At 34.2% G+C, this 27689-nt stretch overlaps 1 protein-coding gene across 5 annotated transcripts in view; it reads right to left on the reverse strand.

Annotated features, from left to right (window-relative positions):
- Sur-8 (leucine-rich repeat protein shoc-2) overlaps positions 1–27689 on the reverse strand; it is a 103240-nt gene that overhangs the window by 57679 nt on the left and 17872 nt on the right. Inside the window, exon 1 of one of the 5 annotated variants that reach the window (XM_081761435.1) lies at positions 25905–26062. The exons of 1 other annotated variant lie outside the window; for it this stretch is intronic. Coding sequence is in view for 1 of the 4 variants with exons in the window: in XM_081761433.1 (XP_081617559.1) it covers positions 19741–19771 (31 nt within the window). In the remaining 3 variants the exon portion in view is untranslated. Of the gene's footprint in view, positions 1–19740; positions 19787–25596; positions 25616–25827; positions 26063–27689 lie in introns of those variants that run through there. 3 more of the 5 variants (XM_081761436.1, XM_081761437.1, XM_081761433.1) reach the window with 3 other exon arrangements.

Here is a 27689-nt window from a genome sequence, read left to right on the forward strand (position 1 = left end):
GCGCTGAACGTTTCGCGGATGATATAGAAGTGAAAGGGACGGTCCGCATTTTTTCTTTAACTTACTGATTTTCTGTCGTACATTTACAAATGCTGCAAACTCAAATCGTTAATTTTACACTGTTATAAATCTTATTACCGGTACGTAACTTTTAATCTTTGCTCGCTGACATCCGTTCGGTTTTGTTTATGATGTATTTTCTAAATACTTAATTTACTTAAACATTAAATTTATATTTACATATATTAGTAGCTCTGTGCTCTTGACTAATTGGTAATCAAAAACGCCCAAGGTGGCATTCGAGTTTTGCATTCTTTTCATTAGTTCCATTCTCACTTTTCCATCTAACTTTTCGAAAGATGCAAGAATCAAAGAAAATTCATTCACACTTGAATAAATAAAACGACAAACAAATCTGCTTTTTTATCCTGAGTACTAAAATGACTGATTTAGCCAAATCTAATTTTCTTAAAATAAAATAGTCGAATTTTCTTTGTCAAATATTATTAAGATAAAACATAAGAACTTGGACTTAATAAGGGTACGATAAAATCAAGTAAAAAACTAATACAAGCAATATGTTCTTCTGGTAGCTTCACAATGGAAATATTTTTACCAAGTTCGCAATATGAAGCTGTACGACATATTATGTATATTGACGCGTATTCCTTATATTATTCAAGTAATGTATGCATCATTGTAAGAAATATGTATATCACCGTTTGGGCAACACAAATAAGAATAAATACAAGTTGCTACTTAACTTTATGGATGATTCAGAAAGTAATGCGTCCAAGTCCCCAACTTGGCCAATAGTACTGCAAATATTCTGAGCTGTTTATCGTTAATAAATTGATATTTATAGAATGTCACTTGTTTCGTCTTCCTATCTCTTCTCGTTTCAGAATAATAGAGCAATCTATGGCATTCAGTGGTGACGTCCGGTTGAAACAGCGGCCTGTCACTGAATTTCTGACTGCGGAAGGTTGTGCGCCCAGGAACATTCATCACTGGCGACGAGTCGTGCATACACCAATAAGACGCGGAAATGAAGCGTCAGTTGATGGAGTACAGACACACGTTCTCTCCTCCGCCAAAAAACTCAAAGTTGTCCCATCTGCAGACAAAGTGTTGTTCACATTCTGCCTCATCCTGTCTAGAGCGCCCTGCGAATTTTGTCTCTTCTCCAAACTTAAGGATCACCTTAAGGTTGGTTTAAAGGGGCAAGTTTTGTCGATAGATGGCAGTACAATCTTCGTATCTCTTCCATGTATTTTTTACCTTTCACGAAAATTCACGATTTCTGTTACAAATTTGAACCTACAGACTTCAAATTTTTAGAAAAGTAACTTCATACTGTATCAAAGGGGATAATCCGTGCCCATTTTTTATTTAGAATTTTCTTCATTGTTGAAATGGATATCCAAACATTTAACAATGGAACTGTTTCAACAGTGAAGAAAATTCTAAATAAAAAATCGGCACGGATTGTTCCCTTTAATAGGTTATGAAGTTCCTTCTCTAAAAATTTGAAGTCTCTACGTTGAAATTTGTAAAAGAAATTGTAAATTTTCGTGAAAGGTAAAAAAATACATGGGAGAGATACAAAGACTGTAGTGACATCTATCGGCAAAACTTGTCTCTTTACACTAACCTTAAAGGCTAACGCTATAGTTGTGACGCGGATATGGAAACAGCAGTTCGAGAATGGTGTCACCAGCAGCCATCACAATTCTTCGCCAACGGCATGATAAACCTTGTTTCGAGTTGGCGCAAGTATGTTGCCCGTAACTGGGTCTATGTTGAAGAATAATGCCACCATTTGTAGTTGGCATTGCAAGCTTTCCACTGATACCTGTATCGGTGCTATTTGTCAAACACTAATAAAGATATCACCTTGGAGACATTACTTTCTGAATCACCCTCGTATAAATCGTTTAACATATATAGTACATACATACATGGTTTAACTGCCGCTGATGCCGGCCCAGAAATACAAAATTTACGCAGAAGTGATTAGAATCAGACGAAATGTCAGCATGAAAGTAACAAAAAAGGATAATAAAGGTCACCAGTGTAAGTTGATTAATAAGGGAGAAAACCGAAGTTAAGTTCTGGAGTATACATGTTCGCGTATTGATGCAATATTAGGTAAAAGCAAATGGAGTATAATATGGCAGTGTTTCAAACACACTGTGTTATTAACTAACCTAGGAGAGAAAACAGAAATGTAGAGCGGAAACTAATAAGAGTAGAATTGTATCCGAACGGAATGTGGTGAAATGGGGCAAAATCTTGGGTGCTATTCCATTTTACCTGGGCATAAATTTGTAAAATTCACGAAAGAAGTATGTTACTAGATTTCACAATAGGATTATACAATAATCAAAATGTATCGAAATTTTCCCTCTTACATGTATAATAAAGTAGAAATACGAAATGGACACCACATAGTAATCCATAAAAAAGACACGATGAAGTGAAGTGCTATGTGCAGGCAGTGTACAAAGTGTTCAAAGAAGTGTCACAAAGCTGTGTCACACACAAGGCATGTGTTTTATGCCATACAATCTTTTTTTCACTAGCCTCGTTTATGCGTATGCCCACCGTCGTTGACGAGCCTGGTCCCTACAAAAACCACACCCATTCTTCTTCCTGTTCCGCTCCTGCACTAACTCAGTTACATAGCATTCGTGCCTTTTAGTGGCCACCTACCACAAGTTTGTTTGTGCTTTTAAGTTAATTCGTGGTTCATAATTATCTTTTACCTTGAAGCAGAAATAATTCTGCAATTTGAGTTGATGGCATTACATTAATACCGTAAACTGGGGTTACTTGGATATTTTTTTTCTCATACTAGCCCTCTTTATTTATTGCAATTATTTTTTCTTCTTCTTGTGATGTTTCTAGAGCTTAGTCCACGTTACCTTTTCCTGCAGTCATAACAAAATTTTACTGAAACTGAAACCTCCCAGGAGCCAAAATGTGTTGTTTCTAAGTAGCCTCGTTTTTGGGCTACTTGGAAAATCTATGTCTTTTCATAATAGTAAGAAGCTGTGTGAGAGATTGGGCTATTTGGAAAGCACCACTTGCAAGATCATACTTTCCTAAGAAGATTGAATGCAACATGCCCATGTTTCTTTCATAGTAATGTGTTCCTAGGCTGTTTTAAATAATAATAATAATAATAATAATAATAATAATAATAATAATAATAATAATAATAATAATAATTTTTCTTTGCACAACCTTTTAGTTAAACACAATAAACTGCTGAACCAATCTAAACTAACTACAGTGGTAAGTTTGTCTTCCTGAAGGCCTACAGTACAAGTAAAAAAAAAAAATTTTTTTTTTTTTTTTTTTTTGCAATATGTTTTATAAACGGTAGTTTTTGAAACAATGCAAGGGAAAGTTTGGCAAATACCAATACACGCATAAGCTCTTGAGACTTCTCTAAGACATTAAAACATGCCTTACATAATTTTATGAAATTTATGTATGTATCAGATCAGTAACTTCCATACATTGGTTTGCAAAATTACCTGGTACCATTTTTACAAGTGTACATTTACGTTAACCCTTTGCAAAAATATAATATGGTACTGTTATAATAATAATAATGTAACACAGTACGATAAGGACAAAAATTCACATACTAAAATTCTTTGCTGCAAAGTCATATGGAAAAACTTCAGTAATGTCATTGTTGTCTATCCCCTAATCATCATCATTTTTAGTAGAAAAACAGAAATAATAATAATAATAATAATGGCCACAGATTGTCCCAGAAAGGAAGTAGAAACGTAAAACTAATTCGTCTCATTAAGAAACTTCTGAAAGCAATTATATTTAGCACAACCAGGTAAAAATCACTTTTCATTACGGAAACACAGGGACAATTTACAGAAAATTCAAAAAAACAGACAAAAAGTGTCAATTGATGTGAGAATTTTTAGACCAGTCTATAAATAAGATATAGCACTTATGGCCATCCATATTGTTTCTTTTAGGTGTCTACCTTTCATTGGTCTGGAAGAAAACGACGTATCTGTCATAGTTCTCTCATTATTATACCATATAACACAAAAAATGCCAGTTATCCAAGTAGACCCAGATTTTCCAAGTAACCCCAGTTTACCGCATACCATTCATACTTTTTTTTCCCACAAACTTGCCACATTCATATCTCTCCCTAATTTTTCTTTTACCTAATTCCAGTCGCGCATATAAAACGAATTACTTATGATAAAATAGTGAAAACATTATCACACAGCACGAAAAAGTAATTACGAGATCTTTGACTAAACGCTTCATAAGATCTGGAGAGGAACGAGTAGAAAGGAAACCAGAAAAAAACTCTGAAACATTCAGACGGACGCTATATAGAAATCAACGTGAAGGCTTCTCGGCCACTTTTATTTCTTTCTCTAGTTTTAAGACGTGCTTAGTGGAAGTGCGTATAGTGCACTTGTCTTGGTGTTATTTGATAATACAATATAATAGATCAAGTGTTTAAGGAAAATCAGTCGAATACGACATCAGAAAACCATTGGAACTGAGAACAAAGGAAAATAATGGATCAAAAAGATATGACACGTTGTTGATGTTAAAGGCAAACTCAACAAAAGGCTAGTGCAATCTGAACACTCGAGTAATAATCATCCATATCCATTTGAGGTGTTCTGAGTACTACCAAGCCAATCTGTGCAAGTCAGTTCTCGTGTCTAAATGTATAGTAGCGTTCATTTAACGCTATGGCGTATGGGACCCGGAGGTTCAATGCGGCGTTCACAGAAGCTCTCCACTGACTTCTATCCTTGGCCAACTGGATCCAGTTTCTACTTTGTATTCCTATTTCTGTGAGATCTATCTTAATATTGTCCTCCTATCTGCGTCTAGGTCTCCCTAATGGTCGTTTTCCGATCGGGCTTCCAGTTTAAATTTTGATAGCGTTCCTACTTTCTTCTATTCTGGCTATATGACCTGCCCACCAGAGTCTCCTAGATTTGATGACGATAACATTGTTTTGTAAACGGTATAAATTATGCAGTTCCTCGTTATAAAGTTTCTGCCATTCCCATTCCTTTTTTAGGTCTGAATATTCGTCCCAGGATTTTATTCTCAGGTAATTTCAGTCTACGTTCTTCCCTCAGAGTAAGGGACCATGTTTTCCGACCATACAGTACAACAAACGTGCTTATCATTTTCTATATTTGAAGCTTTACATTCCTCGACAGATTTCGCGACGACAAAATATTTTGAAGTGAATAATAAGACGAATTCCCTGCTTTTAGTTGACATTTAATTTCTTCGTAGATAAGGTTTTGGTCTGCTAATGTTAATCTTAGATATTTGAAAGTACCCACTTTGACGAAAGTATTATTTGATATTTTGACGCATCCATAATGTGTAGTACTACGATCCCGGCGAATTTCTATGTATTTAGTTTTCTCTGCATTTACTTCTAAACCCGCGTCCCTGCAAGCGTTTAATAAGATCTCTTGATTTCTTTCTATTTTTCTTCTATCACCCCCTATTAAATTTACATCATCTGCATAGGCTATACCCTGGTGAATACCATTCAACTGTAGGCCCTGGTTGCTATCTTTGATTTTCCTTATATCGTATTCCAGGAAAAAGTTGGATAATAATGTCGACAACACATTTCCTTGCCTCAGGCCATTCTTAACGTGAAAGCCCCTGCACAAGTATTTTCCTTCTAGGACTTTACTTAGGGATTCATTTAAACATATCTTAATTAATCTCATTAGCTTTCCTGGTATTCCAAATTTGGTAAGAATGTCGTACAATGATTCCCTCCTAGCCGAGTTGTAGGCCTTTCAATTAAGATTTTCCTTTTAGTGTAGCAATCTGCTATACGAATTTAAATTCATAGCCATTTATAAGTTTTTTTTTTCCCCTTTGTAATCACATTTTCGGAAGTGAAGAAGAAATTATTACTATTATTATTGCCGAGCGCTCTGATTGCATTCTATATGTTTCCACGCTTGTAGTTCATAATGACTGAATGGCAGAGTCTGTATAATTTGTGCGATGTCCAATGAAGAAAGAATATGTCTTATCCCCGTTTCGTGTGGTTCTTCTCTGGTAACTTGACGGAGACTGAAATAAATATGGCCCTCGTATATTACCGGGCCAATGATATTTAACGACTTTGGAAAGATAGACGAGCATAAGAGATGAAAAGTAAACACGGGATTTCCATTTTGAAAGCTCATTCGACCGCGTTTTTAATAAATGGAAAAGTGTCGGAACTGGATATGTTCCTCCGTCCTACGGCTAGTCTTAAGTAATGTTTTCAATTCGTAGTACATTTTGTTCATAAAAACTTAACAGACACCCAAAAGAAAACGTCGGGTTTTTGAAGGTACATTTCATCAGTGAACTTTAACTGTATGTGACATCGAAAGAGAACCGTTCTGTTAGGAAGGAAATACAATGATATATAGTTTACTGTTACAAAAATAACTCACCTTGATAATAAATTATGATCTCAGATGCATCACCTACCTAGGATTTTGTGTATCAAACTGCAATACCCCTTAAATAAAACGCTGTAATAGAGTGTCATTCGTCTCTTCCTTACAAAAAAAAAAAAAAAAAAAAAAAAAAAAGTTTCGAAATAAATTTACGACTATTTCGATCCTTCAGAGTACTAACAGTTGTTTTTCTTTTTCTGTAATATATTGAAAAACTTGTGCAGATATTTAACCTATCTATTAAGAATGAGTGCAGTTGTGCAGTCAAACAAATCCAGTAAGTATGAATATTTCGTATATGGAATATGTAGCATACAAACATCAAGCTTTCACTTTTATTTTTACCTGATGAATATTACTTGAATAAACGGGACATCATGTCTTACTTTTCTGGTGTTTGCAAAGAATTCAGAATTCCTTATTGTGAATGACTGTTTTTCCATTACCTATATATTAATTTGCTAGGTTTAAATGTTTGTCCCCAATACATTTGACAATGAAATCTCGAAAACCACAAGTACTAGAAACGTGCCGTTTTCGCTGGTCAGTTCCAAATTTTGTGTAGGTTCCAGTTCTAATTGAGTATTTTTTTTTAAAAATGGCCGTTATTTCTTTATTACATTTTTAGGGGTACAATGAAAGTGTTGAAATAATAAAAAAGTAAAGCAGTATACCCTATGAGTTATACATTCCAACACAACATAGATGCACAGATGGGTTGCATATCTCTCGGGCGTTTCTTTCATGGCCAAATAATAATGAAAAGCGAAGGGTAACCATTTTTCCAGTTTAAGATGAAGCTTTATTGTTTGGAGTGTTTTGCCCAATGAACATCATGTATCACTCACATAATTAATTGTGCATGCAATGTATTTCCTTATTACATACTGCATGCAAGAAGAAAGAAAATACTGATCATACATGAATTAGAAACTCCAAAAAGAAGTAGGCTCAAATCTCGCAAACGGTGCGAGATATTGAAAAAAAATAATAGAAAAATCTCCCCTTTATGATACCCCTTGCCGATTTTTATCAAGATGTATTTCACTTGTGTCTGTAAAGGAACATGTACAAATGTTGTGAAGAATGACAAGGAGATTCATGCTCATACGTGAATGATGCGCTGTGTAGAGAGCACAGGTTCAGCTAGTGGTTAGTAAAATCTTTCTGCCCAGTAATGTTCGTTTTTGTAACATTGTGTTAGTGTTACCTTATTAAAATATGGATTCACAAATTTACAGGATTGTAGAGTTTCACTTACCAAAGATCTAAATGAAATACGGTACTAATTAACGAGCAGTTGCTGTAAAATATGAGGTTACACTCGTTTGTTTCCATTTATCATACAGTGCACTCGTATACATTATATACAATAACACTATACCAGTCGTTTGAATTTCTGTTCCGTAGTTACGATACTGTAGTACTGTTGAAAATCAAATCAATTTGACTTTTGTTCAATGAAAATTTGTTCACAACGGAAATGAACAGGGGTTTTATTAAAGTTAATTTTCGTCATTGCGTAAAAATGCGTCGTCAAATCAGTTATGAGGTCACGCCTTAGGTGACAAATTAGGACAAAAACGGAAAGCTTCTCGAAATCACAGACTCTTTTACAAGATATTTTTTTTTTTTTTTTTAATTAGCAAGATAATTTATGGATATTCCTTGATTTGTAGAGATATTTGGAAAAAGTTTCAAAACTGTCATTACTGCAGGCTGGTTAAAGTAACATTGATAAACGCTTTGTAAATTGCAAACCTGTCACAACACAACCGGTGAAAACATTTATCTTGTTACCACACGACAAATGTGTTGTCGATACTTCTAATCAGTCTTTTATGACATAGTTACGAATTTAGAAGTTAGCGACATACAGTACAAAAGAATGCCCAGTAAATTATAAAAAAGATAGGAAGAAAGCAATGGAAGGGATAACCATACTAAACTATCAGATTTTTTACAAGAGTCGCACGCTAAGCTGAGCTCTGGCTTTTATTTAACCAAAATGTGGCAGGAAGGAGTGTGGAAGTTCTACATAACCATACACAATATTACCTTCTTCATTCCCTCTAAAATCAGTTGCATCAGATTTTTGCACCAGGAAGTGGTGCTTTTGTCCTGCCCCTTTGCAAAAGGGAAGGGTAAGACTTTCACTGGGGCTTAAAAATCCATGCGATGCTTGTAATTCTAATACTTGTACATCATGATAATGGTATTTGATTGCTCGAAAGCTGGCGCCCTCTGCAGCAATGCTTTCATATTCAAGAGAAGAAACCGTTCCGGCTGAAATATGCTACATGGACTTTTAACCCTTTACTTTGATAGTCTTTGTTCTCAGTTGCCCTCCTTTCATGTGATAACCGTTTGACTAACAGGAATTTATGGATGCTGTTGGATGGCTTTGTAGCTTCAGGGTACAAAGATATTGATGTCACAATAATATGCATTTAACTATATACTCCTTCGAATTCACTAAATATAAGTAACACTGAATAGAAAAAAAAATAAATAAAACGAAGTCCATATCACAGCTTAATTTAGCAAGCCACTAGTAGCAGATGCAATTCGATGTACAAGAAATTACTCCACACAGAGTTGATAAAGAGTTTGACGTTAGTCACTTAATGGATAAGAATTTCGAAGACTCTTGGGATGGCTAACAGTGAAACAAAAGCTGTTTATAAGAATTGTTTACAGTATTTGTACTGAGCTTCTTAGATAATAACTGAAAACCGATAGTCATGTAGAATTTTGACATCAAATGTACCGCAGTATAAAAAAATCCGATATATGAGGATACACACATACTTATACTGTGTTCGAAGGCCCTATCTTCATACTCCTCTCTGGGTTATTTTATGTATGTTACCGTAGTAAAGAACTTAATTAAAAAATCAATAAAGAGTAACAAAGAACAAAATAGGGTATTTTTATCATACTCACTGTACTTTTTAATCTACCTTCTTCGGGAATGTGTCTTCTTGACACTAGTTTCTTGTGTCAAAGGAATGTTGATATATACAAGTGCAGATCTCTGGAATGAAGCCATCATAACTCAGTTCTTTTATATATGGTATCACTAATCTAAACCTTTATTCCTGACAACATATCTCAGTCCCCTACATCAAAGAAATATTAATTGATGTATTCTAAGTGAATACCTCTGTAATGAAGCTAGAACAACTCAGTTCTTTTACTGTGGTATCCCTAATCCTAGCTTTTATTCCTGGCACTGTAACTCAAAGTCCTCTGTATTGAAGGAATTCCTATTAGTATATATAAGCAAATACGCCTACAATGAAGCCATTTTTTTTATGCGCGGCATCCTTAATCCTAAACTTTGTTTTTGATCGTATAGCATAAGAATCCTCTATTTCAAAGGAATGTCAATTGGTATATACACAAGTGAATAATACTTCTGTAATGAAAACATGATAACTGAGATTTTATGCGCAATATTCTAATTGTCAATCTAATTTTTCAGGTTATCTTTCTAATTTGTTGTTTTCCACAGATTTTTAAAACAAAGAGAAAGAGGAAGGCCACTTTACCTGTGACTTACTCTACTAAAATAGTGACCCTATCTACTTACGTAAGGTATGAACTAGAATATGTATCGAGCGGACTACTCAAGACAAAATCATGTATAGAAAGGAACGAAACAACATTTTTTTCCCACACCAGAATCCTCTATAGGTGCGAATTCTGTAACACACAAAAAGTGAAAAAGTGACCGACTGGACCCAGACCCGAATTCGGGACCACCAGTATACCGTGCCGATGCGTTAACCACTACGCCACCCAGTCCACTTCCCAGAACAGCCACTCAATCTCGAGGTCGGTGCTCCCATCTCGGACCACGTGGCTTATACCACAGACCCCTGCCGAGATAAGAGCACCGACCTTTAGAGTGAGAGAGTGAGTGATTGTTCTGTGAACCGGAGTAAGTAGCATAGTGGTAAACGCATCGGACCAGTCTGCAAGTGCTCCTGGATTCGAGTCCCGGTCCAATCGTTTACTTCTTCACTCTTTGTGTGTAATTAATAATATATTTTTTGTCCCTAATTAACTAGTTCGGCAACAGTATTTTGTGACTTATTACATTTTCGTACCTAAGCCTCTCTCTCATACGTTACCATTAGCAATATAATCACCACACTTGCTATACGGCAGCTTAAGTATTTCTTCGAAAGAAAAAAAAAAAAATCTTACTTGAAGTAAGATGAAAGTGTAAAAAATAATAATAATAATAATAATAAATCTCGAGAAGCAATGTAGATCTTAAATATCAGCCCAGTGCTACCGGGGTAACCATATGAGAGATTATAGTTTCATAGGTGTACGTGTAATATATGTATATAGTATTTTATTTCTCGGTAACTACTGGTCAAATTTGAACCAAATTTGGTGGGCAAAAGTGTTAGGAAAGATTGGATTAAGAAAAATGCTGGAGATACCGGTAGATAAGTCGAAGAAAAGAAATTTGGTAGGAAAGCGAAGAAACTGCTTGTTAGATATGATAGAGGATTAAAAAGGTAGATGAAAAAGAAGACTGCAGTTGTAATAAGTAAAGCAGGTAAAGATGATGGTACGTGAGAACCGCACTGTATGGATGTTTCTCGGTTCCCACCAAATTGCCTGCTGATGTAAATCAAAAAGTGATGTATATTATTATTTTTTATTTTTATTTATTTATTTTTATTTTTTATGTATTTATTTTTTGTAAATGTAACATTTTGCATCTGGAAAGAAAAACAACCAAGCTCGTTTCCTAGAAAGCCAGAAAGAGAAGGTAACAAACATGAATGAAAGTATCAAAGTATGATATGAAAACAGAAAGACATACAGGTGAAAACCAGAACTGATGTGTACCTAAACTGTAAACAAAGGGTCACACTTTTTGTTGAGACAATCAACCTATCATTCAGTTTTCACTCATTTGGCGAGAATGGATAAAGTTTTGGAACGAGCATGATGATGATCATTTATCTGGAATCATCTTCCAGAATATTGTGTTATCTCAGTTTATTACTATTATGTTAGAAACTTAAAACAAGAGGTTCTTAGAATGCATAGTATTCTCATTTCCTAATTTGAAAATTACATGAATTCATGTTAAATTTCATATTGCTATTACAATATGTCGTTAATCTGAATAATGTAAATTGAATTAGTTTCCTTGTATGTGCTCATTAAATAATGCATCTAAATTCATTTGTTTCTCTATGCTACCGATAATAACAATTTGCATTTAAATTCTTCAATAGTCTAATTATATATTCATTAAAACGTTCCTTCCTTGTCTTCATACATCTTAACATGTTAACCAAAATTTAATCAGTCAAATTTTATTTTAAATGATCGAAACACTGCCAGTGATGCCAGGATACTTGTGATGGTATCTACAAAATTGCTAGGAATTTCGGTTAAGTATTATTATGAATACGACGTGCTACCCAAGTTTCCAACAATCTTAATATTCCCTCTAAACCAAAAACAGTACAAAAACTCTCGCTGCTAGCTGCCTCCTGGTATGCAGTTCAACTGACAATCTGGTAAGTAGCATTGTTGTGAGTGCATGTGTTCCGTAGTTTTTGTTGATTTGGTTACACTGTGTTCTGTGTCCACGAATTTCAAAATGGCTGACGAGAAGGACAAAGGATCTGCATTAAATTTTGTTCCAAACTGAGGAAAACTGCAGCTAAAACATGCTGAAGGAGCCTTTTGTAAGCAGCTTTAGGCCAAGCAAGAACATATGAGTCGTTTAAGTGTTTCGTGTTTCAAACATGACCGGGGAGTCTATGGAGAATGACGAAATTTTGGGTCAAACGTTATCATACACAACTCTCGAAAAATGTCGAAAGTGCACGAAATGATCCCTGATGACAGAAGGAAAGGAAACAATCATGTTTGTAATAAGAGCTGGACTGTCATACGGGACTTGTCAATGCATTTTAGCGGATAAAGTGAGCATGATACGAATTGAAAAGAAGTTTGTTCTTTGTCTTTTGAACGTTACATAACGAGACCATCAAGTTCAGAACAAAATGATTATTAAATCTGTAAATTTATTCAAAACTTCTGAATTTAGGGTAAGAATTTTGGTAAAATTGTTTAACTTCTGTTTTGCTAGACAATGTAAACTTAAGGGGCAATTAGTATTCCTACCTATTAGGAATATTTAAGCATAAAAGGTAGGTTCCTCTCTTTTCTTCAAGGAATTTAAGTAAGAGAACCCTTTTCCTTCTAATGTTCAACTACAGTTTATTAAGGTTACAATATTTGTTAAAAGAAAACTGACTTACACAAGAGAGTGATCTTAACATGAAGTAACCTTTTATTAAGTTATACATTAGAACGCTAGGAGACCGAAACAAGCTCAGACTCCGTTTTAACTACTTTTACATCAAGAAAGGTAATTTACATGAACACGAGACTTGACTCTCTCAACCCAAATATCAAGACTTCTTTCTTACACATGACTCAAGATAGTCTTTTTGCTGTTTCGGCCATTTCCTCAGTTCGCGCCAAGACCAAAACCTCCCCTACAGACTCCAGGTTCCTCCTTTTTATTTCAAAATTATTTTCTCATTAATTTTTAATCAGAGACCTAAGTTATCCCAAGGATTCCATTATCCATTACATTATTACACATCACCTTTAACGTTCATAACACGTCATTTAATTTCCATTTTGATTTTAGTCATCAGCTTGCACATGACCATCGTCCTTTAAGACAGCTTATTTTCTGTCCATTTAGATTATATTATCAACGTTCTTTAGTTCATTTAACTTGATTACTAAAAAGCTTTTTTTTTTTTTTTTAATTTACATTTACAGTGACCATTTCTTTTTCTTTTTCTTTTTTTTTTTCCATAAATCTTTGCTTTCACTACAAAAGAAACATGACCACTGTCCTCCACCCATACTACTTGCGGATTTCTATCTATTCCCTGATATGAAATTCCAGTTCAAAGTGTGGAGCAATCAATGTTCTTGAACACTCTACAGCCAGCGGATTACCAACAGTGTTTCGATGACTGGAAGAATCCCTGCAATCGTTGCATACAATCTCGAGGTGACTACTTTGAAGGTAATGGTGGAAATTAGGATGTAAGTTAAGTTTTCTGATTTTTACGAGAATATTCTCGGAAACTTTGAGTAGCACCTTGTTTGAATTAATCACTTGATCTGATTACTTTCCCTACATTTATAACAAGAGTATACCTCAGAATTCTACAATATGCACACACCTGCAAATATATCGCGATCAATAAAATCGAGAAGTCCAAGAAAAGGGGGTTAACTTTCTTGCATGAAGACATACATCGGAGTTCTGGTTTAGTTGAAAGAAAGAAAGAAACCCTTGGTATACCTAAAACTTGGGAGGATTAAAAAAACACATCGTCTTACGACATCAGTAATAACAATGCTAACGGACTGAGTTCAAACAGAATAGAAAGAACTGTTTTTTTTTTTTTTGTTTTTTTTCGTATCTGCAGCACTATACATTTTTTTTAAGACACCAAGTTAGTTCGTTGGTTACGTGAGTGTGAGTGTAAAAACTGTGATTGTGATGATTTCCGGAAATTGATCACAATTCATTTTCAACAATGGTAAAAATAAATGAAGGATGACGAAAATACCAGGAAACAGGAGTAAATGTCAAGAAAACCGGCTAACATGATATTTGAAAACAAGAGCGCGAACAGTTTAAGATCAAACTGCTGTGGTCGGAAAGAAACTTGCTTTCATGTGACATGATTTGTTAATCTTTGTAATGAACACTGTTTACTTATTTTTGATTGGAGAAGAGGTCTCCAAGGTCACAGCTTCGATCTCTCCATACACGTTCTTTATGAGGACAAAATAATATTCCATGGGTCATCTAGATCTATTTCTGCTTTATTTTACCTTACCTTCCTTACCTTCCATTATTTATTCTTTAAAATTTGCTGTTTTTGACCAAAAATAGAATTATCTCCTTTATTATAATGTTTATTGGTCAAAGCAAAACACAACCGTTGTAAATTCTACCAATAGCACAGTTCTTTGGAACCTATCGGAAGAAAGTTATACCGGAAGTCCATCACGTTTCACTCATCGTTATAACTAAGTCTGTTATAATTTCGCACAAATAAAGCGGTATCTTAATTGTATCACGTTTTATTTTATCAATTTTATAATGTACACTAACGTAATCATTTAATAAGCAAAGAAAACAATCACAGCTACCTTAACTGTGATTTTATTCTTTTATAAATATTATTACTTTCAGCGTGTCTTACAAAGCGATAATCATGCCTGTTGTTCTGTATGGTTGCGAAACATGGTCACTTATCCTGAGGGAAGAACATAGACTGAAAGTATTTGAGAACAAGACCCTGAGACGAATATTCGGACCCAAGAGGAACGGGAATGGGGAATGGCGGAAATTTCATAACGAGGAACTACATAATTTATACGGTTTACCCAACATTGTTAGGGTCGTCAAGTTTAGGAGGCTTAGGTGGGCGGGTCATTTAGCTAGAATGGAAGAAAGTAGAAACGCTTTCAAAGTCTTGACTGGAAGACCAATCGGAAAACGACCACTAGGAAGACCTAGGCGCAGATGGGAGGACAATATTAAGATGGATCCCGCAGAGATTGGAATACAAAGTAGAAACTGGATGCAGTTAGCTAAGGATAGAAGTCAGTGGAGAGCTTTTGTGAACGCGGCATTGAACCTCCGTTAGTTCCATAGGCCATAGAGTTAGTTTTTTAGCGTGTCTTACATTGAAGCTCTGAAACGCCTTGGAAGAGATGAGAGTTCGCCTTTGGTTCCTGTGTACTGTGTTCCCAACCACGAAAGATGTAATTCGTTAAAGCAGTTTGATCAGTGTTTTAGTGTAACCGAACAGTGGACTTAAATTCGATATCCGATGAGGCCAATTAACTTAGGGCATCCATAAAGTAACTGAACAAAATTATTTAGGAGTGAAAATTGATAAACATTTAAAGTGGACATCGCATATTCAACATGTAGCCAAGACATTAAGAAAATTGCTGTATAAATTTGTACAATTAAGAGGGTATTTAGAATTAAAAGTTTTACGTATGGTATATTATGCACTAACACAAAATATATTACAGTATGGTATCTTAAGTTGGGGATCTGCCTATGAGACGCATATAAGACCTTTAAAAGTTCAGCAAAATAATATTATAAGAATATGTTTAAATAAAAACAAAGAAGACAGTCTAGAAAACCTGTATAGAGAATTTTCAGTCTTAACTGTTGAAAAATTATATATAAAAGCAGTCCTACTCTATGTAAAAAAACATGAAAATGAATGGAATAAAATTTCTCATGGGTATGGAACAAGAAAAGTAACTCAAAAAGATCTTGAAACAATAAAAGTAAATAAGGGTATATCACAAAATCAAACATATTATTTGGCTCCGAAACTTTATAATAATACTCCAAAAGAAATTAGGGAAGAAGGAAAAATGCATAGATTAAAAATACTAATAACTAATTGGTTAAAGGAAATAAAGAATGATGACTTAAGAGCGTTAATGTATTAAATTAGTAAATAATCGACAAAGTCACTTGAAATATGCTTATCTACAACTACTGGGGTTTATTTTTTTAATTATCCTTTTAAAAAAAGGAAAAAATAGAGAGTGGGAAGGGAAAAGAAAAAATAATGGAGAAGAAAGAAAAAGAGAAAAAAGAGGAGAAAATGATAAAATTACACTTATATATACTTTATGAAGATGGTTTCTCACTCACAAGCGAAAGCTTCTGTGAAGAGCCATCTATCATAATCATATTATGTCATTAGGTTGTATTATGTATGTGTCTTCTTGTTGAAAGATAATGTAAAATTAATAATAAATTAAATGATAGTTAATTAAAATTGTAGTAAAAAAAAGTAACAGCTATAAAAATGATTTATAATATAATACTGATTGATACTAAAGAAACCCTGCCAAGGACTGGAACCTCAAGGAGGTCCGGAGGTTACCAGTTGTAGTGCTAATATATGTAAAAGAAAAAAATTAAATAATTTTATAGTTGTGGTGTGTGTAATAGAAGTGTTGCCACCAATATATATATGTATGTGTCTGTCTGTCTTTATGTATTTCATAGTATGTGTTTTAATTTTTTTTTTTTTTTTTTTTTTTTTTTTTTTTTTTTTTGGCCTCGTGGAATTCCGGAGGCCATCCGGCCATATAGGCTGGTAGGTAAACTAAGTTTTTTTGAATACATAGGCCTGATAATAAGTCTCTGGAGTACCGGAGAATTTCCGGCCTAAAAATAGATACACTAGTTGTGTGTGCAGTGTGTGTGTCCACTATGTTCTGTATTGTTACTTGTATAAATAAATAAATAAATAAATAAATAATCGAAAACTGAAATATTCTCCTTATATGTTTAATGTAACTTAAAAAAAAAAAAGAAAAAGCAAGCGTGTAATTTTCATTTGAAAGAGTCTCCATGTTTTAAAAGAAAGAAAAAGAAAGTTTTTTTCTATTCATTTTAACTTTGTGAAGAAAAGGAATAAAAATCTTACAAGCAAGTTTATACTTGCGATACCTCTATTTCATCAGGTGCAGTTTCGTCAGGTTGCATACGTGTACTGATATAAATGAATTTATTGTTATAACTGATTTGAGCCGTGAATCCATTTGAATGCAATTTTCCACAAGGTAATACAACACTACACCGACAAAAAGCTTACTTAGAAAATCTTAACAAGAGAAAATGTGTCACGAATCCGTACCTTAATCACGTCGATGTTTCTTCGTTAAAGATGTGTATTTTGTATAAATTTTAGCGGTCATTTCTAATCTTATATGGTAAAAAAAGAAGCATTTAGTTTGTCCGTTTGTCTACCACGGAGTAAGTTAAAAAAAAAAAAAAAAAAAAAAAAAGGCTTAGATTCGCAATGAGTGCCCTTAATATCCTGTTCAGGTTTAATGTAATGACCTGTTGTCCGTCAATTTCTATGCTTGATCTGTCTGTCTCTAATTTCAGTGTTTCAAAAACAAATTGAAATATCGAAAACAGGACTTCACATTCAGAATTTGATAGTTGATTCCATAATGTTCAATTTATATTTGATATAGCATTGAAATGATTTTTTAAAGGCAATACATTACATAATACATTAGGCAATATAAGTCTTAAGAGATACGTGTTTTCTGGACAGGAAAGTTCACCAAAAGTGACTTACAAATGTATCTTTTTTTTTTTTTTTTTTTCATTCTATTATTCTAAAATCAAACTACTTTTAACTATTTGTGTAATTGATTTCCTTCTCCACCGCTCTGAGTTCCACTGAAACTCAGGTTTTGTTACTGATGCAAATTAAAAGTACAAGTTAGCATGTGCATATGTGTGCCATTCCCAGTAAAGCTGCATACCTTCTCACTAAATGTTCTCTCGCAACTACATCTTTCCTATAACTTCGCAAACATTGTACAATTTCTGTAATTTTCTGGACAGTACGGAAAACTGTAGTATAATTGATGATTGCTGTAAAGTTATTGGTAGAAAGACTTGTAAGGGGAACTATACCATTTTCCTGGCAACTGAACCAATTATTTCTACTTTCAAAAAATTACACTGTTAGATGCACAACTAGTATTACAAACGTTACCACAATAAATTCATGCAATGTGTCATAAGAACAATCATTTTCGAAAGAAAGTGCTGTTAAAATACTACGATATACTTCTGACGTACTAATGTTGACGTTAATGCAAAAGAAAAGAAAAAGAATGAAATAAAGCAGTTGCAGCACGCTTTCTTCTGAACAATAAAGTCGCGTGTTCAATTTATATATTTCTCATTTAGGATAACATTCTCGTCTCAAAGACCACGTACAGGGATAATACCTTGAACAAAGAGCTGACTCGGACTTTTAGCCAATGTAGAGTAGATCAGCAAAAGTTTATATCTACTCTATGTACATATTCTTTGTCAATAACCCTAGAATTTTAGCAGGATTTGCTTTGAACTAAATTACCGAATACGGCACACATTCATTCCAAAATTAGTGATAAAAAATATGTGTATCAGGCGAGTATAAATGTCTGTATAAAGTATTAATGGTGAAGTAGAAAAGGTTAAACATGCCAGAAGATATCCGTAAACGAAATCTCATGCAAGCCTTGCTATTTCATTGAGCATCAAACATCTACTACGAAACATAACTGATATCACGACTCACAACAGTGAAACAAAGAACTAGAACAAAGAAAGTTACCACACTTTATTATACTACAAACATTACCTACAAATATGCTGCCGAAAAACTAAAAGCGATTCAAACTCAAGAAAGTTATATGGTGATAATAGTACACTATAGTGGTTAAAGCTGGTATTCTATATGAAATATACACCAAAGCCCCAATACAGTGTACTGCACCATGTTTCCACACAAATTAAGCAACTGGAAAGCAAACATGCTACAGGCTAAAGAGTTTATCTGTAGCCATTAATATTTTATTCTTGTATAATATATATTTTTCATAGAATGAAAGCTGGGGGAGTAGCAATACCGAAGTAGACCAATTCATACCATTTTGCATTACATACATAAATCGTGTTTCACAACGTACTTCATTGTCCACATGCTACCATCGAAAACGGTTGGACGGTAGATTTGAAGTTGAATGTCCCTCTCAGGCTCTATGGAACGTAGATCTACAAATTAAAATACGATCCCAACCATGTATTTCATCTATAGTGTATCGAACCCGGCTTTTCACTAACGACCATCGAAAACGACACTTCACATTTTACTCTCATTAAATATTGCTTATGTTTCTTTCAGAGCAAAATAACAGTAGTAAAAATCATCATCTGTCTCAAGCTTAAACTTTTAATGGATCATAAATTAAACAATCACTATGTGTATTTATCGAATTGGTTGACTTTGTAAGATCAGGGGATTTTTATTTATTATTTACCTCCCAAGAGTTTATTTCATAGAACTTAATAGTAGAAGAAATTCTATATTTATATTGTAGAAACTAGATCAACACAAGAAACTTTAATCTGGCGGTAATCACTATCCGTAGTGTAAATTAAGCAAAGACGTGAGTAAATCCTGTGCCAATGTATGCAGATAATTATTTAATATTCGCTGACCTAAAGAACTGTTAGTATTCTATAACAATAATTTACACATTCCAAGGACTATTTATGATTAATTACTTGAAACGCATAATTTCACCATACCTTTGTTAAGTGCTAAGGATAACAATCTCATAAAAAGGAAAATGAAAGACGTTGATGTAGCTTCAAAATTATCACATTTATAACTCGGATAGCACTTAGAATCTCCCCTAAGTCATTTCATGACTCCAGAACCTAGTGCCTTGTTACTGTCTAAATTGTGATAAAGGTAGAAAACAACGAGCCCTGTGAGGCTTCTAGGTCTCTTAGCTCACTCAGCTATCTTTTATGAAGTAGGTAACACTGAAGATCCATATGTGGAAGATTGCGAGAGAATCTAAAATTCCGGTGAAGTACTCGTACATTTCGAGTTTGTAAACAGATCAGACTCTAATCTTAATATTCGCATTCAACTTCCGATCATGAGCCCGTCAACTCAACATTATCATATTTCGTGGTTGTACACTCGCATTGAGATGTGGATTCACTGTGCTAAAACCTTTTTCCAATTATTTTTCAAATAAGTTGATCGACTGTGAATGGGCCTTAAAGCTAAATTTCTTTTGGTCAATTCATTTTTATAAAGTGACAAAAATTTATCCTTGAGAATTCCCTGATGAACATAACAGATTCGGTTTCTTGTCATATGTAATGTCCATGAAGTTATAATGACCTGCGAAACGCGTAACTTAGATAACACAGCATTATGTACTAAACTAAAAGTACCGGTACTTTTTACCCATTACCACCGACGCTGCCGCCATATACCTTCTTAGCTGCACAGCACTATAGTAGAATTTTCATTCTTTTGTATGGAAATTACGCTTCTTTTTCTGAACGTCAATCAAAAATCGGTAAATGTCGTTCTGTAGGTATCCGTTTTGACAGAATATAACTGATAGACCTACACTGCTGCGATGATCCATCTTAGGACCTTTCACTATTTTAGTGAATAATTGACTCACAGTTATTGATTATACCCGTGGTTCCCAACCGATGTGTCACGACACACTGGACAGTTAAGCAGTCCTCTAAAGTGTGTCGCGAAATTTTATAATTTAAAAATTATGTCATATTTAATAGTTAGTTAAAATTAATTTTGATACAGACTGTACCAGTCAACGTTTCTAACGGCAGCATTAGTGCTCAGCACTACATAGAGTAACTACTTTATAGAAATCTATAGTTTTAGACCATTATTATTATTAGTAATAAAAATCAAACAAGTGTGTTATCGTGGATGTCCAATAATGTGTGTCGCCCGTCAAAAAGGTTGGGAACCACTAGACTATATAATATTATTGATTTTCGAGTAGTTAAATAGTAGAATATGTAAGCTTTCTGTGCACTTGGTTCACGATCCCATACCCGGTAGAAATATATGTTCGAGCTCCATACTAAAACGAGTATGCATATATGTACCATATAGTAGCAGTGGTGCAGAAAAATACGTAAAGTCAAACTTTATAGTAAGAGTGCTATTTACTATCACGGTTTATGTTATGCCAAAGGAAAATATCGCTTCTACAACATTAGCGTATTAGTTAGTTTCGGTATAGTATGTAGGCTTATACATTAATAATCCATTTGAAATTCAGTTAATATAGGTGCAAGCACAAAACAGGATGAGTTGTAAGCAAGAATATCACAATGTATTATGGTATTTACTACACAAGTCAGCTGGTAAGTTTATATGAAATACTCCAAATATGTTGGTAAGTAACAACTAAATCGTTGGATTTTTCCCGAGAGTTTACTATCAAAGCGGTAGAGAGTTCATCTGGTAATCGTAAGTTTTCAGGTCCAAAGAAAAACAAAAACAAAAACAAAAAAAAAAAAAAAAAAAAAAAAGAAAAAAAAAGAAAGAAAGAAAGAAACTTAATCTAAACACTAAATCTGATTTATTGAAGATTTCATCAATTCTAATGAACCGCCAATCGTTCGTGTATTCTACAAGTTTGGACGTGTTAAATTTTACGGGAATAATTTGCTTAAAACCATTGTTTGCATATAATGCACTCTTCTTGTTAATATTTTTCAGAATTCCCCAGCATTAAGTTCTGCACTGTTCCTACCAATTAAATGGCACTTTTATTTGCATTACCGTTAATATTACTATTTTACAGTGGAAGCTAAAATGAAATATTATTTTCTCGGTATAAAAGAAGTACTAGCTTCATTGCCACGAAAAACTAGTTGAGAAGCGAACACGAAGTTGCTGATACAGTTTACTTCAACGCATGTTAGCCACCAACACATCGCAACGTAAAGTTCAGTGACGTTATCATCAGTCCAAGACCCGTTATTTCTGTGTTTGTAGACAGGAAGTCATTATTTCTTAATTTATATCCTCGTGAACTGCCTACGACAAATCTGCACGCTTCATTTGGATCGTTTGCACTAAAAATAAGCACTTTAATTGCTCAGCTGACCAGAAATATTCACATTAGTTACATCACTGGTGTACAATACGGAAGAGTTTTAAAGAAGATATGAGTATTGATTCGTGGCAAGAACACTTATATTTTTAGTCGCGTTAACGCGACAACGCAGGGCCGAATTGGGAGTATTTTTGAGACTAGAATACAAATAAGAACATTAGTACACACTAAATAGTCTTTACAATAATAAAAGTGAAATGTACATCAGTAAAAATATAGATATATACTTCAATCTTCCACTTTTCTTCGATAACTTTGACAAGTCATAGGCCAGTACGAGTACCACTCAGCCGGTAATTATCTTGTACGCTATCAAAACCTGCACTAAAATTGGTCCTCTCTTTGTTGCGCCATTGTCAAAATACCATGTAAGGGGGAGGTATATACTTTTGTTGACTCCTTGTACGTTCGAAATTTATATAGATGCAAATAAAAGCAAAACGGACTATTAATGTATCAGCACACATATACGTTTATAATACGTGTTGCGCTGCATGAAAGGAATTATTCTACTAGAGAAAAAAGAAAAAAAAAAAACTTTTTAAAAAAATGCTTCTTCTAAGTTCCATTTTTATTAACAATTCACTCAGGATTCTCTAGCTGCAGTATACAGAATTTCTACTCTTTAATGAGGAAATACATGTATAGTTCTAGGTCTCCTGGGTACTAGCCTGAAGTTATGGCTAGATCAAGTAGAGTTCTATGAAGTGATGATTTGAAAAGATTATCCCAGGGCAACTTTGAATAAACGTGTGGTGGAAGTAATACAATAGGTTAAGGAACTATATTAGAAGTATCTCAGATAATTCCTTAATATGTGGTAGTACAGTAAAGACACTGGTAAACGTAGGTTGAAAACAACTGAAGACATAGCTCGGGGTAAATTCTTCCCGTACCACCCCCTGAAATATGTTTTATATGTGTTCATATTATTGGGTATCAGAAACGACGATAAGATACGTACGAATGACTATACAACGATAAAATAAGAAGAAGCAATATTAGAACATCACTGCGACATACATAAACAGCGCTCCTCCTTTAAGAGTGCTGGCGCCGCGATGTAAAAAAAAGTGAAATGAAATCTTGGAGTTTTACGTCCCACAATTATGCCGGTTAGGCTAAAGGAGACGGTGATGATGAGTAATGAATGAAATGGTGGAATGAAGAAAGTGGAAAGTGGGAGGAAACAGGAGAACCCCGAGAAAACCCACGCATACGGTGTTTGCGCCGCGATGTAATTAGTGTATCCCTATTTTGACGTTTAGCGAGAAGAAACATAATTATTCTTTCTTATTGTTTAAGTACAATCCCGCTAACTTACTCATGGTCAGTCGAAGGATTCCAAAGGAAGTGCTTTCGAAATTCTTAAAAACATACACACAAGAGGTCGAACTTACGACCTTTATTCGGAAACAACCTTCACCACTAACTCACTACTTCTTGGAATAATAGGAACCAATTAACTAATAATTAATTCTTACAATTTCTCATCAAATCTCTTCGAGAGAAACGAGAAACGTAAAACATTTTCTATTCCAGTATTACATTTATCTATTTATTTTATTTCTGATGAAGCACTGAATGCGTACGACTCAATCAAAATAATCGACACATTTATAACAATTTCGATCATTGACATATCATCCTAAATTAGCAATCAGCCTTTTCTATATTTAGAATGCGTCTTTTGTATAGACAAATTGTAATTTCTGTCGGATATGTGCTTTTGGGTTTCGACTAGAAAAATATTTTCGAAAAACAATAAATTCCAAATACATTACTATACACAAATAAATGGGTATCCCATTGAATTAGAGGTTAGCATAGGGTGCCTAAAATTTGCATTTTTATTTATTTATTTATTTTGAAAATACGTCTTAACACAATTCCAAAGAACGTTACAGATATCTATATACTCCCCTCCCCCCCAAAATGAAATCGTTACATCTAGCGGTTAGACGGTGAAATAAAAAATGACACTACAGAGATGCAGGACCTCCGTACTAGACGATAGAAGTTCGTAAAATTAACATCACGTGTCTGCAGTAGGTAATTTTTATTTTTTTTTTTTTTTTTAAATATGTAATTCTTCTTTCATGATTTTAATATTAGTTAATTGATAAACGAAAATTAAGAGAAAGAAGAATGCGTTTTCAGATTTTTTGTCAGCATAGATATTTGTGATTTTTAGCACTAGCCTATCAAACTCCTATTTTCTCGCCTAAAAGATCGTTATTTATGTCAAACCCACAATCAAAGAAACAAGTCTTCAACTTTAAAATATTTCTACATTCTTTTCCAAAGCGCAAATGTTTATATAACCTTGCCCAATCCAAGGTTCGCTCATATACACGCTTCCCACTCACTCAATAGAATTCTACCTCTGGTTTTTTTCACTCGTGACAGAATTTACCGATCCGCATTGTGCAAAATTAAGTTGTGAATATTATGTATACATATTTGCAGGGGCGTCATTTCAGCCTTTGCTTGGGTGGGAGCAAAAGCACCACCAACATAAGACTTTGTTGTTTTATAATAGTATATTAGCAGACAACAAGGGCGCCCATGTTGTGGTTTTCAAGGGGGGCCAATGTAAACGAGGTTTCAAATATAGTTTCAAATTTTGCTATAACTAATGTAAAAATTCTACTGGGCTTCGATATTTCCAAGTACGATTTCCTCTTAGAGGGGCGATCGCCCCACCTTTTCCCCCTGATGGGCGCCCTTGGTAGACAATCGATTAAGTATATATGTTCCTCAAACTCTTGGGGGGCAATTGCCTTCTGCTGCTCTCCCTAAACGACGCCTCTGCATATTTGTAATTTTATGTTAATATTTTATTACGTGCTACAGTGTAAAATGGCCAGTGTGTTGTATCTATAAAAATAAATATACGGGCAAATAAAACTATTGATTATAATAACAGAATTTATCTTTTTAGCCATTTTGCGAACACTTTTTTTTATATATATTTCGCAAATTGCAAAATAATAATAATAATAATAATAATAATAATAATAATAATAATAATAATAATAATAATAATAATGTAATGACTAGATGAAATTAATTTGCTTCGTAGTTAACGTATATAGACGTTGTTAGGTACCTCTTGTAAATTTTCGACATCGAATTAGCTCCCCAATACGTCATTTTTATATATACACCAATGCTCGAAAGAAGTTACTTCTTTTAGGTACGTACTCTATATTTTTCTATTTTAAGGAATCTAAATGTCTGTATGTTAAACATTAGTAAATAATTTACGAAACAGTTGGTAAGTCACTCCTACATTGTCGCATTTTTTTCTTTTTTCTTAAAAAAAATCTCTGTAGGAAATTCCTCTCACGCACAAGAAATAGCAGCTTTTTATGTTGAATACCACGGTGACAAAACAACATAAGTCACAGTAACATCTTCACTAAAAGCTATTCTTTTGACTAAAACGATAGAGAGAAAAAAAGAAAAAAAAAACCTGCACCATGATCCGATCATCGAAACTTAATCAGATGTGTTCAACACTAAATACTTTCAGTAACACATCTCGAATGCTCTTTCCTGGCACAATAACGTCCGCTCGAATCTCCCAGCACATAAGACACACTATTTATGGATTACTTAACGTAAATTCAATGAGAAAAGTTCATGAAGTACTCCTCTGTTAGGCTTAAAACGATCATCCAGAATAAACGAAAACTATACTCACAAACAATGAAGCACAATTTACGACCTGACACATAATAAACCTCAACTATATAGTATACACATTGAACAAAGATGTACCTCGGAATTTTCCCACAACAAAAAATATATGTGTATTTATATTTTTGTTTACTATTTGCTTCACGCCATCCTCATTATCTTTACCACTTCTCTCAGTTTCTTCAGCTATGTCTACCTGCGCAGTTCAAGTTGCGTACTGGCTTCCTATTCCCGGGCGAAGTGACGTCAGGAAGATGATCGCAGTTGTGTTCAGATGAATCAGGAGACAAGGTTCATCATTCGAAGGGTGGATCCAAGTGTATAAGAAGAGTCATTGCTAAGTAAGGGAAGAAATGCGTTCGTCCAACCACATCTATCACCGGATAGTAATCGTGCGTAACTAACAAAAAAGAAAAAAGGTCAATTTTTTTCCAGGAAAAATAATTGACATCTCTAGAAGTAAGCTTTACAAGGAAATAACTTTTTGTGACTTTTTTAAAAAAGAAAACTGAGAACACTTACTTCTACTGCTGTGTTCATTACTTGTCCGCATAGGGTGCTAGTTCGGCGACAGGCAGACCCTCATACTCATATTACCTACGTATAACCCCGAGAAGATGACCATACCTAACATAGGTTTCTAGTCGAAGTCCCCCAAAAATGTTTTCTTCTGACGCCACTGACAGACAGATTTATATTTTTTCTTTTTTTCTATCGTTTTAGACAAAAGAATAGCTTGTAGTAAAAATGTTACTGTAACTTATGTTGTTTCGTCACCGTGGCATTCAATATAAAATGCTGCTATTTCTTATATATTGCAAACGGCTCAAAGTTGCTAATTTCGAACCCAGAGACCATTTGTCGGCTCTTTTTTTTTTGTGTGTGTGTGTGTGTGTATTTGCTTTTGAGTTACAGTGAATACAGTTTGAGTTTCAAACAAATAATAATAATAATAATAATAATAATAATAATAATAATAATAATAATAATAATAATAATAATAATAATAATAATCTGCAGGCACAACACGCGATAGACATGCAAAACCATTGTCAAAGCGGCTACAAAGTGATTACATGACTATCCGGTATATCGAACTCCGCTTTGCGAGGTAAATAGGTGTACATTACGATTGATTTACCAACGGTCAGTTTACTCTATTTGTTATTTATAAATTATTCCTCGTACGGATAGTAGTTACAAGTACGAATTCCACCTGAATGTGTTGTTGACGTACAGAAGGGGGAAGGGTTCCGGGCTTTAACCTCCCTTGAGCAAGACATCTTGCAAAAATAACCCCCTTGAGCAAGACATCATGGAAAAATACCCCCGTTAAGCAAGACATCATGGAAAAATATCTCCATTGACTAAGACATTATGGAAAATACCCTCCTGAGAAAGACATCATGAAAAAATAACCCTCTTGAGCAAGACATCATGGAAAAATATCTCCCTTGACTAAGTCATTTTGGAAAATACCCCCTGAAAAAGACACCATGAAAAAAATAACCCCCTTGAGCAAGACATCATGGAAAAATACTCCCGTTAAGCAAGACATCATGGAAAAATATCTCCCTTGACTAAGACATTTTGGAAAAATACCCCCTGAGAAAAACACCATAAAAATAACCCCCTTGTGCAAGACATCATGGAAAAAAACCCTTGAGTAAAACATTATGGAAAAATACCCCCTTGAGTAAGACATCATGGAAAAATATCCCACTTGAGTAAGACATCATGGAAAATGACCCCCTTGTGCAAGATATTATGGAAATATAACCCTCTTGAGCAAAATATGGAAAAGTAACCCCCTTGAACAAGACATCATGGAAAAATATCACCCTTGAGTAAGACATCATGGAAAAT

Source organism: Thermobia domestica, chromosome 6 (genome assembly GCF_964235325.1).
Source record: "Thermobia domestica chromosome 6, izTheDome1.hap1.1, whole genome shotgun sequence".
Classification (NCBI taxonomy): Eukaryota; Metazoa; Arthropoda; class Insecta; order Zygentoma; family Lepismatidae; genus Thermobia; species Thermobia domestica.